The sequence below is a fragment of the Marmota marmota genome, unplaced genomic scaffold (assembly GCF_001458135.2).
Source record: "Marmota marmota marmota unplaced genomic scaffold, marMar, whole genome shotgun sequence".
In the NCBI taxonomy this organism is placed as follows: Eukaryota; Metazoa; Chordata; class Mammalia; order Rodentia; family Sciuridae; genus Marmota; species Marmota marmota.
This window is the reverse complement of record NW_026000082.1, coordinates 1846756-1864304: the sequence shown is the minus strand read 5'-3', so window position 1 is coordinate 1864304 and position 17549 is coordinate 1846756. Positions and strand designations below refer to the sequence as shown.

Genomic DNA, 17549 nt, shown 5'->3' with positions numbered 1-17549 from the left:
ATGTCGGGCACTTGATTTTTTTTTTTTTTTGAAATCCCTCCTTTAGCGGGTTCCACCTTCCACCTCCCCTTTCCTTTCCCAGGTTGACTCCCCCCCCACCCCCGTCTTCTCTGAGCTTGTCCATGAGCCTCCTCGGGAGCTACCGGAAAAAGACCAGCAACGATGGTTATGAATCTTTGCAGCTGGTGGACAGTAACGGGGACTTAAGTGCGGGGAGCGGCGGGGGTGGCGGCAAGCAGAGAGTGAACACCGCGGCAGCCGCGGCGCGGAGTCCCGCCCGGCAGCCTCCGGACCGCGCCAGCACCATGGACAGCTCAGGTAGCGCTGCTGGCTGGGTAGCGCGCGGCGCTCCGCTTTTCCGGGCCTCCCGAGCGGCCCAGTCCACCAGCTCAGGGCTTGCACTCCTGCCCGGGCTTGGGAGAGACTGGGTTGGAGGCGACCCCATGTACAGTGTCGCGTCTCTCGTTTCTTTTCGTCCAGGGAGCTAGGAAACGTTAGATCAGTCCAGAGGCCCAGTGACGGTAGGGAGCACCTCTTAATCTCTTTAGGCGACTGACTACTGGGGGCGGGGAGGGGGAAGGAAAGAGGAGGGAGGGGAGAGGTGTGGAAGAGAAGGGAGGGGGTGACGCGAAGAGCGACTTGGAAGGAGGGCGGGGAGAGGCAGCTGCTTTCACTACCAGCTGGATGAGGGGGAGAGGTGAAGGAGCAAGTGCGTTGATTGTTTTGCAGCCTGTGGACGGTATTTATTCCATTTGTTATTCTAGTAAGGCTGATGTTATTTACAATTCTGTAAAGCTCTGCCATATCTTAACTCAGCTGTCTGCTGGGGTTAATGTTGTCTTCTTTCTCATGAGGTTTTACCTGGGATCTAGAGTCCTTTTATTCAGCTTTTTGTGTTTTGCACAATGAAATTTATTTCATCTATTTTTTGGCCTTGATTTTGTTTATCTTTTTGCATTGAGTGTACTAATATTTCATAAACCTTTATATGTATGGAAATGGAGAGGCCTCTAAACTTTCTATCTGGGCTTGCAACCGTCTTTTATAAAACATTTAGCAAGTTAGAGTTCTCTCTTTAAAACGCTGTTAGCATTTAGCGATTTGTGTAGCAAAACAGTCATTTAATATATCCATGTTGAACCAGAAGTATTCTTACAGCTATTTTTTCATCTTTCCAGGGAACTAGCACCAGAGGATTGTTTACATAGAGATAATTGATAATTGAAGTGCTCAGTGGTTTGTTCTACACTGGTAACTTTAAAACTGGACAACCGAGGGTTCCAGAGAAAAGATTCATGTTGGTTGTTTGGGCAATAATGAAACAAAACAATTTAATTCCTGCACTTTACAAACAAATGCATGTTTAATTGTTTAATGGCTCTCCCTGGGCCATCATTTTCTCATCCCTAAGTGGGATGAAATATTGTCCACAGATGGTCAAATGTCCTGGGATGAAAACAAGTCAACCAGTCATGCTCTTGCTGAAGTTAAGTAAGTTAAGTAATCGGTGGATGTTCTCTCAAACCATTTTAAATTAAGATAACATCCCTAAGGGGTTGATTGATGGTTTCAGGGTCTTGGTATGGATGCTGTACGTGATTATTTGATTTGTGTTTTTCCAAATCTGTGGTATATCAAAGTGCAACCCATCTTTGAACTGGATGTGATTTCCTTTAAATCTTTAACAGATTCATGTTCTCTGATTGATGCTACTATTCACAATCATTTTTGAAACATAGTGGGCGAGTAAGCAAATATTTGAAACGGACACATTCCAAATGAGTGTGGAGAAGCGTTATTTCAGGGATATGAAAAGGCATCCATATGTTTTCAAGTCTCATAGGAATTATCAGCTTATGAGTTGGAATTTGTTTTTAAAGTATGCTACATTACAAAAGAAATGCAACATATATTTCCTTACCTGTCTGGGTACCAGCTTCTGTGCTTAGATAGGGGTGGAATACAGCAGTGAATGAAATCCTTTTGGCCTCTAGGGAGTGGTCATTTAGTAAGGGCAGTTACTAATGCAGAGTGTTGCTTTTGGTAAATTCTGGATTTTCGAGAATTAACTTTTTCATTAAGTCAGACTTTTTCAGTAGTCCAAGAGAAGAATGAATTGCCTTGATAAACCTTTGTGATGGTAAAGCAATTCCATTAAGAATAATGTTATTTCAAAGGCTCTAGTGCCAGGAGTTGGTTCTTTGACTTGATCAAGCTAGCACTGTATGAAGAGGCTGCAGGATTTACACCTGCCCCCATTCTCTCCTACATCTGGTTAGGGGAATGTTGTGCCTTTGTTGCAGCAGCGTAATGTATCTTATGAGTATTTTGATACTTACATAAATTGAGAATGCAGTTTGAAAGGATGCTGTTTGGCTTGGGTGAGAGATTGGACTCTGAAATAGGTTTCATTTACTAATACAACTATGTCTTGTCTAATTATAGTTCTTTCTACTAAGAGCTTCAAAGTGTGGCCTGTGCAGTATAAATGTATCCATTTGTTTAGGACAGTTAATTAAATCCATAGATCACTTGTAATGCAACAGTAATCCATTTATTCAACTGATTTTACTGTGACATGGTGGATAGGATAGAAGGTTCATGGGGCTTTTGCTCTGGCAGAAATGTTTATGAATGGAAAAAAAATATGTCAGGGTCCTGCTAGAGAACTTGAAGCTTAATCTTAACAATCATGTACATTTGAATGGCTATTTATAATAGACAGAACACTTGGACACTCATTTCACTTTTCAGAATTCTATTAAATAGGTAAGCAGCATGTGTCTGTGTCTGGAGACTTGGGATCAAACCTTTGCAGTATTATACCTTGCTGAATAACCTAGTAACCTTTTAAATCCTTTCCCTTATTTGGAAAAGGAGAACTGCGATAGCTGATCTTGCCATAGAACTTCAGCTGAATCTTAAAACATCATGAAAATACATTTGCAAACCTTCTTCACTTTTCTTTCTGTGCCCTTCCAGTTTATTACATGAGGATGATATGTTAGGAGATGGTAGTAGACTTGTCCTAGGTAAAATAGCTGGTTAATGACATCCAGACTAGGACTTCTCCATAAGGGCTGAGTTTTTCCCTATTGAACTATACTTTCTGTGTAGACATAGTATCAACTAATTATTGAAATAGAAACAATATTATCTACTTTGATTTCCCCTTCTGTGTTTTAGATGAAAAGGGGATAGATGTTTAGAGAAATGTAAATATTCTAAGTCAACAGACTCTCAAGTGGTAAATTCCGGAGTCATCTCCTAGTTTTCTCTTCAAATGATTCCTTAGAAAAGGTTGTTCATGCCTGTAATCCCAATGACTCAAGAGACTGAAGGAGCAGGATGGCAGTTCCAGACCAACTTTAGCAACCTAGCAAAACCCTCTGCAATTTAGCAAGGCCCTGTCTCAAAAATAAAAAGAACAGGAGATGTAGCTTGATGTTAAAGCACCCCTGGGTTCAATTCCTAGTGCCCCCAGTTGTCATTCAAATGTCATCCTGTCTTACCTAAAGGCACTGCAGCTGAGAAACTCTGTGTTTTTCATGTGTGTGCTGTACTTTCAAGGAAGCCTAACTCAGAAAAGTAGAACTTCCCACCAGAGCCACTGAAGTGTCCCAACATTAGGCTTATCTTAAAAAGTTCATGATGATACTCCATAAAAAACCAGTCCAATTAAAATATGACATGTATTAATGAAGTTTAGAAGAATAAGGATAATGAAGAGTGCTTAGATACTTTCCTATTTAGTGTGGAATCTGTTTGGAAATGAAGATTATGTTCTACAATTCCATTTTATTACTATTCTAAGTAGTGTTTAAATGTAGTGTCTACATTTTGAATTGGATTTTAACATTGTGAAATATTTATTTGGTTACTTTACTTCTTAGAAATATAATTAAGCATAATGTAGTAATAATTCTGCCTATTTAAAGGTCTTGTGTGTTAAAGGCAAGGTTGACTAATTTACTTGATTTGTGGCTATAATTTGGATGTTTCTGGGTAACCATTGAAGGATGTGCCAGTTACTGGATGAATAGTAAGACATGTTCATCTGTCTCAAGTTTCAAATGCTTGGGGAATGCCAGGTTTCTTGGGTTTGGAAGGAGAATCCTTTGAACTAAATCTCTGAAACAAGGTCATGTGGGCAATGATGAACATCTTTAGTGGCTTCTCAGGCAGTATCATCAGTGCAGAGTTCTTTCTTTGGGCAAAATCAATCTTTTGTTGTTGTTGTTGTTCTTTTTCTTTTTCTTTTTTTTTTTTTTCTCTATACTGGGAATTGAACCCGGGGATTCCTTACCAATGAGCTATATTCCCATCCTTTTTTATTTTGGGATAAGTTCTTGCTAAGTTGCTGAGTCTGGTCTCAAACATTTGGTCGTCCTGTTTCAGCCTCCTGAGTACCTGCGATCACAGGTATGTGCCACTGTGCCAGGCTTTCAAAATCAATCTTTCTACTTTCTAGATACAAAATAAATTCAATTCTTTCATATGGCAACCTTGTGATTCTTTGAGAACAGATATTGTTTCTCCTCTTTGTCCACGTCTCCTCTTTTCTAGGTTAATCAAACCTACTGATTCTTTACTTGTTTTTTCTACATGCCATTTCCATATAATCATGCTAAGCTTTGAGAATAATTTATATTTTCAATTTTGCATAAACAGGGCCTTTCATTAATTTTTATTATAAATAGTTTTCATGCTCTTTGCTAAAAAAGAATTAAACATTACAGAAAGTAGTAAATTGAAACAGTTAAGTACCTTCTTTACTTTAAGTACCCTCTCTGATGTTTATACCTTTGCCTCAAAGATAACCCTTATTGAAAGTTTGTGGAAGGACTTTCAACACATAATATACATGTGTATAAGTGTATATATTTTACAAATATAAATTTATGTATACCATTAAAATTGTAATAAAATGTAAATTCAGAGTTTATTTATGAATATATTTGTAATTTGTTCATTAATGCTTTAAAATAAAAATAGCTAAAATTTAATGAATATAATCCAAGCATCATGCTAACCACTGTACATATGGTATCTTATTTAACTTTCATAAGAATTCTTTAACTAAGGGAAGCTGGGGGCAGTGTTGCATGCCCCTAATCCCAGGGACTGGGGAGGCTGAGGCAGGAGGATCACAAGTTCCAGGCCAGCCTCAGCAATTTAGCAAGACCCTGTCTTAAAAAATAAAAGGGATTGGGGATACAGCTCAGTGGTAAAGCACCTCTGGGTCTAATCTTCAGAACAATAACAACAACAACAAAATTATAAGGTAGGGATAGTTATCTCCCTATAGTTGAGTACACCAAGTAACAGAGAGGTTAATCCAGTTACCTGAGATTACATAGGCTGTACCTGGTCTATATTGAGTAAAATACCATAGAGAAATACCTTTAAGATTGCAAATGAAAAATTCAGTGGTGAATTTTTCTGTGGCAAGGAGAAATAGGAATGATTGGGAAAACTGAAATGAGTGCAGTTGTTTTTCATTTTAAATCTCCTGTAACATGACAAATGTGTCTTCTTGATTTAGTTATAACATAAAGGATTTTAAAATGCTGGAAATGAAGGAGAAAGAGCAAGAGCAGCATTGACTGAGGCTGATTAAACCTTGATATGACACTGAGAGAACAATGCAGTTGGTACAGCTTTATAAATTTATGGAACAATATCTTGCCAAGGAAAATGGATCCCCATTGCTTTCAGAATAAAGGCCAGGGCATTCTTAAGTGGACATCAGAAGCCCATTGTGGAACCTCTGAAAACCAGTCCAATAAAACTTCTTGTTTTTCCTTCACAGAAAGATACTACCCCCTCCATTTCTGTGCTTTTTCACACACTGTTCCCCTGCTTTAGCCAGCTTATCCCATAGCCACCTGGATATCCATTTTCTCAGGTTCTCTCCTCTTCTTGAGATCATGGCTTGCTATTCCTTTACCCCTGCTGACTGCCAGCGGTGGTCAACCTCCCTGCCCCTCAACAGCCCGGCTGCCCCATCAGCCACCCAGCTGCTCCCTCAGCTCTTATCACATGCAGTTGTGTTGTGCTGCCTGGCCTGTCTCTCCCTCTAGACTGTAAATAAAGTTCAGAGCAAGGCTTTGTCTTATTTGCCTTTGTATTCTTGTCACTGCTTGGCATTTATTAGGAGCCTGATAAATACTTGTGGAATGAATGAAAGCATGAACAGATTTTGAATTTTTGAAAAGGGCATTTATAATGAAATGTGGCTATCCAAAACTAAAAATAAGTATACAGTCAGATTTTAACAGAAATGAGGCCAGGCTTAAAGAAATGAAACGGTTGGCAGAAAATTAGAACTAATTCAGTAGTGAGCATTTTTTCAATGTGCAAGAATACCAGAGGGGAGAGAAAGATGATAGCATGTAGCCCAGACCCAAAAGAGTTTCTAAATGCAGAAAAGTAAATAAGTAACTTAGCAAAAAATTTTCCTGACTCTCCCCCACCAAACTTGATTTGTTGTATGTAACTTTTTTTTTTTTTTTTAAGGGGGAAAAATAAGAACTCAAGGGCTGGGGTTGTGGCTCAGCAATAGAGCACTCACCTTGCATGTTCGAGACCCTGGGTTCGATCCTTAGCACCACATAAAAAAACAAATAAGTGAAATAATGGTATTGTATCCAATTACAACTAAAAAATAAATATTTAAATAAAAACAAGAACTTAAAATGAATGCATTTTTTTTTTAAACTAACTGGCAATATATGACTTTTATCTATGCTCTGTATATATCTTAATTAGGGTCACAAATTTTGAATGGTGGTCATTTTCACGTTTATGTTTATGTTAAAAGTCACCTTTGGCTCTCTAGAGTTGTTGATAAGCTTTCTAGTGATTTACTACCTTTTTTTTTTTTTTTTTTTTTGGTGCTAGGGATCGAACCCAGGCTTGTGCATGCAAGATTCACTACTTTTTATAATCTGTGTTTACTGTCTTGAAGTTTTTTGGAAAAAGCTGAATTTTTGAGGTAGATCAGAGAATCCTATATTGTGTGTTTTCTTGTTGCAAAATTTGAAGTTTAGGAAAAAAAATAAATTATAGTTATTGTACATTAAACAACTACTCCTGAAATTTATCTGCAAACTTTTGACAGAGGAGCTTATTGTCAGAGGAATAAGTCCTTCAAGGTCCAGAGGATTAGGAAATTTCATAACATGTGCCAAGAGATCTGGAAATTTCTACTGCCTTTAATTGATTTACGTTACATGTCACAGGTTATAATCTAGATCCAAAATACCTTCTTATTTCAGTATTTCACATGAGCATAATTCTAAAAAGTATTTGGGGTAAAATTTAAGTCAAAACTCAACTGTGTGTGATATTAACTAATAATACAAATAACACCACCGAGGAGGCACCATCAGTGGCTTCTAGGCAGGATCAGGTTTGACTACACAGAAAATTATAATTGGTGTCTTGCAGGCTAGGACTCTTCCTGGTAGCTGGAAAGTTGTTTGGCATACAGTGTAAGCCATTTCCTGATTTTAGAATGCCATATTGTGAAAGCCGTGCCTATTAAAATTGGCTACTTGGCAAAAGGCAGGGTGAATAGATGGTATAATAATAGACATAAAAAGTGTTGGGGAATGCAGAAGAAAGAGCCATAATTTAACCAGGAGGACTGTGGAAGGCCACCATAGAAGGTGATGTTTGAGGTCGATATCAGTAAGTGGAAAAGGGAGGAAAACTGATTTGGGCTGAGGGCTCAGGCACAGCGACATCATCATGTATGAAGTGTCAGGAGAATTGCGTTTAGGCCTTGAAGCTGAAGCCCAGATGGGTGGAAAGCACTGTAGCAGATGGCGCTGGGAAAAGCAGACTGAGCTCAGGGCAGGGGCAGCCTATAGAGGAGCTTGCACTTGATTCTGTAGGCCCTGGGAAACCATGATGATTTGGGGTAGAAGTGAGGGTTGTCCATTAGGTATAGCATCTAGAGCCCACAAACTTGTTTTAATTTTCATTTCTTTTGAAAACCAAAATAAAATTAGTGAGCGTAACAGTAATGAATTCATTTTTATACCAATGCAGTCATAAAATATGTCTTGTCTTTTTCTTTTTTTGCTTATTATTATTATTATTATTATTATTAATGGAAGAATGAGCCCACAAAGGCAAAATTGCCTAGGGCCCACAAAAGTCATACTGCAGCCATGGGGAACAGAATGTGAATCCTGAAGATAGCTTCAGATTTTTGAAGGATGAACACCCTGTGTCTTGACTGCATCAGATTTATTTGAGGAGTCACTGGCAAGCGCAGACTGCTGGGTCCAGGGATTTCGGATTTAGTAGGGAAGGAAAGGGTGCACTGGAAGATAGAGCGTGCACCTAGAAGAACTGGCAAGCGGCAGTTTATTTGATAACCTGAGAGATCAAGAAGGCCCAAGTCAGGGTAGTGCCAGTGGGCCTGGGGAAATAGAGGCAGCCCTGGGAAGCGGTGCTCAGATGAATGGACTGACAACTGGCTGGAAGTGGGATGTGAGGTTTAAGGGGAGTCAGAGACATTTAGCCGGCATGGCAGCAGGAAAGGAAGTAGTTTCTGGTCTTGGCCCAAAGTGGAAAATGTGACCAACTGGTTTTCTGTGCTGCAGGCCCACTGTGAATATGCTTGTGCAAGGGCTGAGTATGCTGTGAGCTTGGCACAGGGTTTCATCAGGCTTTCAGCTTTTTGGTAGGCTGCCCATCAGGCTGTGCAGAAGCCCAGGGGAGTACTTTGGAGGGGGCGAGAGGCAGGAGCCTGGAGGATGAGTAAGGTAATCTGTGGAAACAAAAGAACTCAGCTCTGTGACACTGGGCTGAGGCCAGAATGGTGTAGGGTGGCGGTCTGTCCCTTTGCCCATTCTTATTGGGGGACCACAAGGCTCCGGTTCTATGCTAGGTGGTGGAGGCGCAGGAAGAAAGATCAAGCACCAGAGAACTTGGAAGATGATTACTGAAAGCAGGAATCCTTGATCTCTTTGGAAACAGACAAACACCTGGGGAAAAACCCTGGCCCCAGAAATTCCCAAGGACTGCCTTGTACCAACCAGAATTGGGTCACTTGAGCACTGCGGCAAAAATCTTAGCAGGGTGACAGTTACTCACCCTCATTCTTCTCTTAGTTTGTCCCTCTTCTGTCATCTTTCACTCCCTTCTCCCCTTCCTTCCTCTTTTGTCTCTTGCCCTTCATCTTCATCTTTCTCATCCCTCTCCCCTCTTTGTTCTCTTCCCTTTTCCTGTCTGGGTCTCCTCCCTGCTTCCCAGTCAGTGAGTCAGCGCGTTTGGGAGACTTGGAGCCCCATTTCTCAGGAAGGTGTATGGATGACTGAAGTCTTGGGTTGTGTGCGTGCATGTGACTTAGCTCCCACACTGCTGCATGTGGCCCAGTAGGTGGGAACATGGGTGTTACTTTTCAGTTTGGGTAATTGCATCTGACCTACCTAAAATTTCACTTGCTGCTTCAATTAGCAAAGTGTTCCACACTGTGACTTGGTGATGGGAGGTTTCATAAGCCTCTATCCCAGAGGCAGCTGTATTTCATTCAGATGAAGGAGAAAATGTTACTAATTTGTATCTAGGGAGTGCAAAATTGTAGCTCACCATTTTTTTCCTCTCTGTCTCTCCTTCCTCACCTCTGCAGGAAAGCAGAATTTTTTCTTCCTCTCTCCTATTGCTGAAGCCTAGATAAATTGCTCTATTTTCAACCATCCCAAGTCCAAATTTGCGGATGCCATTGAGAGAGAAGGTACCAGAGAATTATGAGTTAGAAGCTTCAAATATAAGCTCTGTCTTTGTCATTTACAAGCTGTGACCTTGGACAGGTTATTTAAATGAGAAGAATTCATACTGCCTCTGTCTTTCAGGCAAGGTGAAATGTGATAATGAATAGGAAAGCATTTTACACTCCATATGTCTTTGTTCATTCATTTCCTAAGTGCCTTCTGACTTCCTACTGTGTGATGGCACTGTTCTAGCACAGGGATATAGCAAAGGATGACACAGAGAAGACCTTGGAACTCAGGAGCTTCCATAACTGTAGGTAAATGGTTATATGGTATACTGAATGCTACCAAGGCACTGGAATGAGGGGACAATAATTAGGTAGTGGTGGGAAGGGGCACTATTTTAGCGAGGGACCTCAGGAAAACCCTTTCTGAGGAGCTAAGCTTTGAGCTAACACAGAAGAAACTAAAGACAAAGCCGGGGGAAAAATAAGAAGAAGAGCTGGGTGCAGTGTATTTTAGTTACAGCTGTGCTTTGCCTAACAACAAGGATACTGTCTGAGAAGTGCATGCTTAGGCAATTTCATCGTTGTATAAATATCATATGGTGTACTTAACACAAACTAAGACTGCCACAATATCATGAGGTGATATAATTTCATGGGACCACCATCATAGATGGGGTTTGTCGTTAACTAAAACATCACTATATAGCACGTGACGGCACTAGGCGCAGCAAGTGCAAAGACCTGGAGGAGGTGCAAAGCTTGGCAGAAAGGAGAATGTAACCAGTGTCACTGTTGTTTAGCAAATTAAGAGGGAATGACAATAAATGAGGTCCTAGTTGTGTTTTTAAGGGACCATTGTGGATGCTAGGGTTGAGAAAGAATTTGAGGTGGTTTCATAGATGAGGTCAAAAACTGTACTATTTACCATTGAGGGTCAACTTTTTAATTTTCAAGACTTGTTTTAGTTTGACTGGTTTATTTATTTTTAAAATTTTTAATAAAAAATGTTTATTTCTTAGTTTTTTTTAGGTGGACACAATATCATCATTTTACGTTTATGTGGTGCTGAGGATCGAACCCAGTGCCTTCTGCATGCTAGGCGAGTGCTCTACCACTGCGCCACAACCCCAGCCTCTATTTATTTTTTAAATTTTTTATTGGTGTATTATAGTTATACCTAATTGTAGTATTTGTCATTACATATTCATATGTAAGCATAATGTAACAGTATAATCTGGTCAAAATTTTCCTCAGTAAGACTTTATTTATTTAGAGCAGTTTTAGGTTCACAGTGAAATTGAAAGGAAGATACAGAGCTGCCTTTTCTCATCCTCTGCCTCCACACATGCCTAGCCTTCCCCTTTATCAGCATCCACCAACAATGCCCTGTCATATTTAGATCTTACAATGGTCCAGTGAAGTAGTTGGCATGAACAAAATGTTCTAGAAAGGAGAAGCTCTATGAGACCCAAGGAGTTTATGCGAAGCCAAGCCAGCGGTGGAGCCCAGGTCTTCTAACATACTGGGGTGTGACAGAAGCTTGCAAAGGCGGAAGGTTGAGATCTTGGGCACCGTATGCTTCGGATATATCAACTGCTCTAGGAGCTGACAAGCTGGGGGATAGAACAGGAAAAATTGGTTGTTTACTGTTAGGTTGCCCTTGAAAAGTGTAGCAGGATTACTGTATTTACTGGTCATAAAATCCAGCCATTAAAATCCCCTACTAGGGTAGGAGCCTGGCTTTGTCTCCAAATGTGCCAGGAGAGAACCGTCTCCATTATGCCTCTCACTGGCACACACAGGCTGGGGACTGTCACACACTGTCTTGTTTTGTGAGCATTTGCAGTTGTAACAGATGATTGCTCTATTTCATGTCTTGCTTTGTTTTCAAGCCACTGCATGAAAGCCAGGCCTTTTGTCTCCTAAAAACCAAATCCTCCCAAAAGCCCACTTTAGTTTATAGCAGTGATATATGTTCATGAAAAGAAAACTTAAAACAATTCAGAGAGTGATATAAAAATGAAAGTAAAAACCCATTTCCTTTCTCCCCAGCTTCTAGTCCTACTCTCCAATGTAACTCATATTCTAATGATTTTTGCATTCATTTAGAAATTTTCCCATGCATATGCAAACATATGCAACCACATGAACAAAGCATATTCTTGCATACACACACATCCATATGCATGCATTCATAGATAATGTACATGTGTATGTCCTAGAGTTGTTTTCCATCTGCTCTTGTATAACAGTTTTTTACTTAACATTGTATCTTGCAAAACTTTCTACATTAGTACCTAAAGATGTACCTTATTTTCTCTAATGACTACTTTCCATGCCACTGTCCTAATTCTTCTATGTATTGTTAGTAAATATATTGGGACATGTGTATTTATTTTTTTTAATTAACACATAATAATTTACTTATTTACAGGGTATGGTGTGTTTCAATACATATATGTAATGTGTGATCAGATCAGTGTAATTGGCATATCAAATATTCAGAATCCTCTTTCTAGCTATTTTGAAATATGCACAAGTATATATTTTGTATATTGTGTATGTGGTCTACCTGTGAGGAACATTCTGAGGTAAGGAATGGCTCAGAAGAAGAACATTTGCAATTCACATTATAGTATAACTTGCTGTAGAACTTGGTACCAACTGTCTTAAGAACCTGGTACCAACTGAAATTTCTAACAATATATGAGATTACCTGTTTTCCTACATCTTTTTTAAAGCTGAGTATTATCTCCAGGCATGGTGGCACACATCTGTATACTAGTGACTCAGGAGGCTGAGGCAGAAGAATTGTAAATTCAAGGCCAGTTTCAGCAATTTAGGGAGACCCTGTTTCAAAATAAAAAAATAAAAAGGGTTGGGGATATAACTAAGTGGTAATGCACCCCTGGGTTCAATACGGTATGGAAACAAAACAAAAACTGAGTATTATCAGACTTCTTAATCTATGCAAGTTTCATAAGTGAGAAATGATAATTGTTTGTTTGACTTGAAACTGTCAATAAATGTTGATATTTCTATGAATTATTTTTGTTGTTAATAGATTTTAATTACTTTTGTTAGGTAAATAATACATATTCAAGGCAAAATAATTTAGAAAATGCAGAAAAACACAGAGGTACAATAAAAATAACTGGCAAACTTGTTTTCCCATGGAAAACCATTGTTGACATTTGGCATGTCCTTTTGTCTTTTATCTAACAGGAAGTAATGAATGAAAACTTCTCTTGTTACAATCTTGTCTCTTCATTAATTGTGGCTACTAGCTTTCTTATGGAATATTTCAATACAGCAGTGGAGAGGAGCCCTGAAATTGGAGTCAGTGGTAGTTCTAGATTTAAGTTTGGATATTGCTTCCTAGCTTTGTGACCCTGGGCAAAACATTTTACCTAAAAAAATGCCTCTGTTATGAAATTGTTAGGAAGATTTAATGGAATGAGATCTAGTGCATTCTATTACCCTGTGGCAGATGCTTGACAAGTATTGGCTGTATCAAGAGTTTGGAGTGAAGTAGGGCAATGTTGAGGACATTTAATTATCCCGAGGTTTCTTCAGGATCTTTTTGCTGTCTTGGGCTCTGAACCTTTTCTTGGTTATATTCATCCTGGGGTTCTTCCTGAGCATGAAGGCAGTGCACAAACGTGGGGAGTCCTCTTAACTGTGCAGGATGCTTGGGGTGAAGCAGCCAACAAGCAGTTGACTTAGTTTCTGAGTAATAATGCTTGTTCCATTATGGCATGATCTGTATACCTCAGTTTAAAGATAATTTTGAGGGATGGAGGATAAAGTCAGAAACTTTCTAAGGATGAAAGGAAATTGGCGTGTATGTTCTAAGTGGGACTAAGCATTACTTGTTTTCTTTTTAAAAAAAATTCTTCTCGTGTTTCTACAAAACCTAGGTCATGTAAGGCAGTAGTTGTCAATGAAGGGGCTATTTTTGCTCCTTCTCCTGGGAACAGTTGGCAATGTCTGAAAACATTTTTGATTGTTACATTAGTGGGAGGAGTTACTGGCATCTCTGGGGTGGAAGCTAGTGTGTTGCCAAACATCCTATAAAGCATAGCATAGCTCCCCATAACAAGGAATAATCTGGCCCAAAATGTTAGCAGCACTGAGGTTGAGAATCCCTGATAGAGGGAATATACTGATTATGAGTTGAAGATGGCAAATCTGGTGAAGTGTATGTTCATGGACCCATCAAGCTCAAGGTATGGGTTGGTACCAGAAATTAAACCACACCCAAAAGGAGTTTCTTGCAAGTTGCAAGAAGGCCCTTTGCTTCTCAGGGAGCTGGTATGGAACAGGCCTAAATTTTAAAATGGCTGTCTTTGGCTTGGATTATCACCTGCAGGCAGCTGAGGTACTTGGTTCAAGCTTGTGTCTTGGTTTCCATGGGATCCATTCAAACTTTTATTCATTCAGCAAACACTGTTAAAAAGAGAAGCCCAAGTTCACTGCTATGGGAAATAAAAAAGGAAAAACAAAGCCAAAGTATCTGTCCTAAAGGAGCTTAGAAGACACTATTGTGGTTAGGAATTCAGATGTGGCTCTGTGTTACCTGGGCTTGAAGTCTGACTTTGATGCTTCTGTTTTTATTTTATATAAATATATTTTTGGTGCTGGGGATGGAACTATTGCGAGGCGGCCAGAACCTCGCTAGGATAATTTTTCCTGCTCAGGAAGAGATAAGACACCTGAAAAAATAAAGTCTGAAATAGCGAAGAAAAGAAAGGCAAAGTTAGAAAAATAGTTTCAAATGCAGAGTGCCTGATACATCCAGCCCACACAGGAGCTGGAGTTGAACAGTTGAAAAACGTCTCTGATTGTTTATTGAAGGGAGAGCATCAAAGGCAGGGATAAGGTTTCAGGGGTGAAGTCTTGCTTCATGATGTCTTGCAGTCGACAGGTTGACTGGCATCTTGGTAGGCCCCACCAATCTCTGAAAGGCTGTGTGGCTAAATAGCAGGTCACCCCATTTCCAGAGCTGTGTGGAACCTGGCAGAGCTGAATAGAAATTCACATGTATCTGGGCAATCTTACCAGCAAGATTGCCACTGGAAGTTCCCAGATACAAGATTTTTCTATTCACTAGCTGCAGTGCTGGTTTGGTCCACACATAGTCCATGGATGGGACATGAAACACAGGGCCTCAAACATGCTAAGCAAGTGCTACCACCCAAGTACACCCCCAGTCAGACACTTCTAAATTTATGTGATTCATTTTAGGATGGGGTTAAAAACATCTCTGTCATATGATTTTTTTTAAAATTATTTTTTAGTTGTAGTTGGACACAATATCTTTATTTTATTTATTTTTTATGTGGTGCTGAGGATCAAACCCAGGGCCTTACACATGCTAGGCGAGTGCTCTACCACTGAGTACAACCCCGCTCTGTTATATGATTTAAATTTTTTTTTTTTATATTTGTAGATGGACAGCATGCCTTTATTTTATTTGTATATTTTTAATGTGGTGCTGAGGATCCAACCCAGTGCCTCCCATGTGCAAGGCAAGTGCTGTGCCCCTGAGCTACAGCCTCAGCCCTGTCATAGGATTTTTGATGGTTCAAAAGTTGACAAGCTTAGAGTGTTTAGTACAATGTCTACTCAAAGAAATTTCAGTTGTTTTCATAGCAAAACAATTTTAAAATGAGATTTCAGTTTTTTGTTATTTGTGCTACTCCTGCTATGGAATCTGGGGATGGTATGTATTTTCTAATTCAGAGTTTTCAAATTTGATTAGTTCTAGGTTGCTTTTCTCAAAAAACGTTGGCAAAGAGAGGAACAGCTAACGTACTTGTGCCAAGATGTGATGCTCTGTGAGGGAGTTCTGAGAAGGCAGAGGCAGACCTTCTGGCTTAGATTACTTGAGCCTGGTCTTGAAGGCCGAAGAGGATTTCAGCATTTGCATAAAGTTGGAAAGAGTGTTTTTAGAGGAAGAAATAGAATGATAAAGAGATGGAGGAAAGAGCATTGAATCTTTACCCATGTTGTAATAAAATACCTTTGGTTGTAAGAAATAGCCTGTTTTCAAATATCTTCCTTAAAACCAAAGGCACTGTTATAAAGTCTCAGAGTAAATTCTGGGTCCTGGGAAAGAAGGCAAGACGCGGCCTCACATGAACCTGGAAGTCCAGCTTGGGAGCCTCCTGGGCTGCCATCTCTCTCCAGTGCTTCACGGTTCTTGTTTTCCCTTCCCTGCACATTTGTTTTGCTCTTTGTCCTCTCTCTGCTGACCAGCTTTCCTGTCTTCTCTGTGTACACGGCTTCCTCAAAGGTCCCAAGTTCACATGTGACTATCTCAAGCAACAAATCCTCATTGATCTTCTCTATTTCTGAATCCCAAACTCTAAGTTCCAGGAGGAAGGAATCCAGTTGTGGTATAGGTGTTCTTTATACACTTCATGTCACCCTATAACTGAAGTCAGAGCAGGGGGTGTGAGGAGCCCTTCTCTTGGAGTCAGCATGGTTAGCAAATTCCTCCTCAAAGATGAAAAAGGAACAAAACTGCCCCTCAAGTGGATCCTTTGCTCACATGTATGTAACTAAAGTATGAGGCAAACACAATGGGCAGGAAGGAAGTAGGTTGATGAAGACTTTCCTTTAGTGGGACACCAGCCCTGGCCTTGCAGTGTAGGCAAGATGGGATGAGGGAGGACATCTCAGGCTAGAGGCTGGGAAGAACAGAATATGTAACAGCAAGCAGTTCAGTAAGTACATATGTGCTGGCACTTCATTCATTCAGATGACAAATATTTATCGAGGGCCTTGTATGGAGGACTGTATGTTTATGGATGAAGAAATAAAATTAGAATAGTTAATTGCTTTCCCAAGGTTATGGAACATGGGAGTATGAACCATGACTTTCATGTTTCAAGGTCTTCAAATTTTTCCCCTCTATTATTTCCTTCATTCATGTCTTTTCTAGTAGATTCTACAAGGTCAAAAATGACCTACAGAAAGGTTGCTTGCTCATGCTTTTTTTTTTCTTTCTAAATAGAGAATTTTTGAAATCGTTCATTGTCTTTACTTCTTAGAGTGAGAATAGGCATTTAGTATCTATAACTCTAAGATGAATTATGTGTAGGTGTATGTTTGTTTTAGAGGAAGCATTTGGTCAGATGATTTTAAAGATCTGTTCTAACTCTTAACATTTTGAATTTGCACTTGTTCTTTCATTTCAGAAATGCTGGTAACCAGTTAGATTTAATTTATTCCAGAATTATTTCTCATAGGAAAAATTTTAGAGAAGTCTAAAATGTCCTCAAATAGTTTGGTTCAGAAAATTATGATGTGTTGTTAGACTATTGTTTTTAAATGGCTGTTAAAAATAATTTAAGGAGGGCTGGGGTTGTGGCTCGATGGTAGAATGCTCACCTAGCATGCATAAAGCAGTGGGTTCAATTCTCAGCACCACATAAATGTAAAATGAATATATTGTGTCCACCTGAAACTCAAGAATAAATATCAAAATATAATACAGTGGGAATATCTTCAAAATATAAACTTAGTGGGATAAATAAGAAACAAGTTATGTACATTAAATCAAACAACAGATACATACACACATAAAAATCATTGTAAAGGTACATACCAGTCCAAAATGAAGTAACTAGATCAAAATATTACAAAAGAATCTTTAGGTAGTAGACTGCCAGTAATTAAAAAATTTTTTTAATATTGAGGATATAGCTTAGTGGTAGAATGCTTCCTTACTATGTGCAAGACCCTGGGTTCAATCCCTAGCACCAAAAAAAAAAAAAAAAAAAAAAAAAAAAAAAAAAAAAAAAAA

At 39.3% G+C, this 17549-nt stretch overlaps 1 protein-coding gene across 8 annotated transcripts in view; it reads left to right on the top strand.

Annotated features, from left to right (window-relative positions):
* The window catches only part of Dnajc6 (DnaJ heat shock protein family (Hsp40) member C6), a 160555-nt gene that overhangs the window by 61030 nt on the left and 81976 nt on the right, over positions 1-17549 (top strand). Inside the window, exon 1 of one of the 8 annotated variants that reach the window (XM_048815223.1) lies at positions 61-318. The exons of the other annotated variants lie outside the window; for them this stretch is intronic. Within the exon in view, the coding sequence (XP_048671180.1) occupies positions 123-318 (196 nt within the window). The 5' untranslated portion in view covers positions 61-122. Of the gene's footprint in view, positions 1-60; positions 319-17549 lie in introns of those variants that run through there. 8 annotated transcript variants of the gene reach the window in all.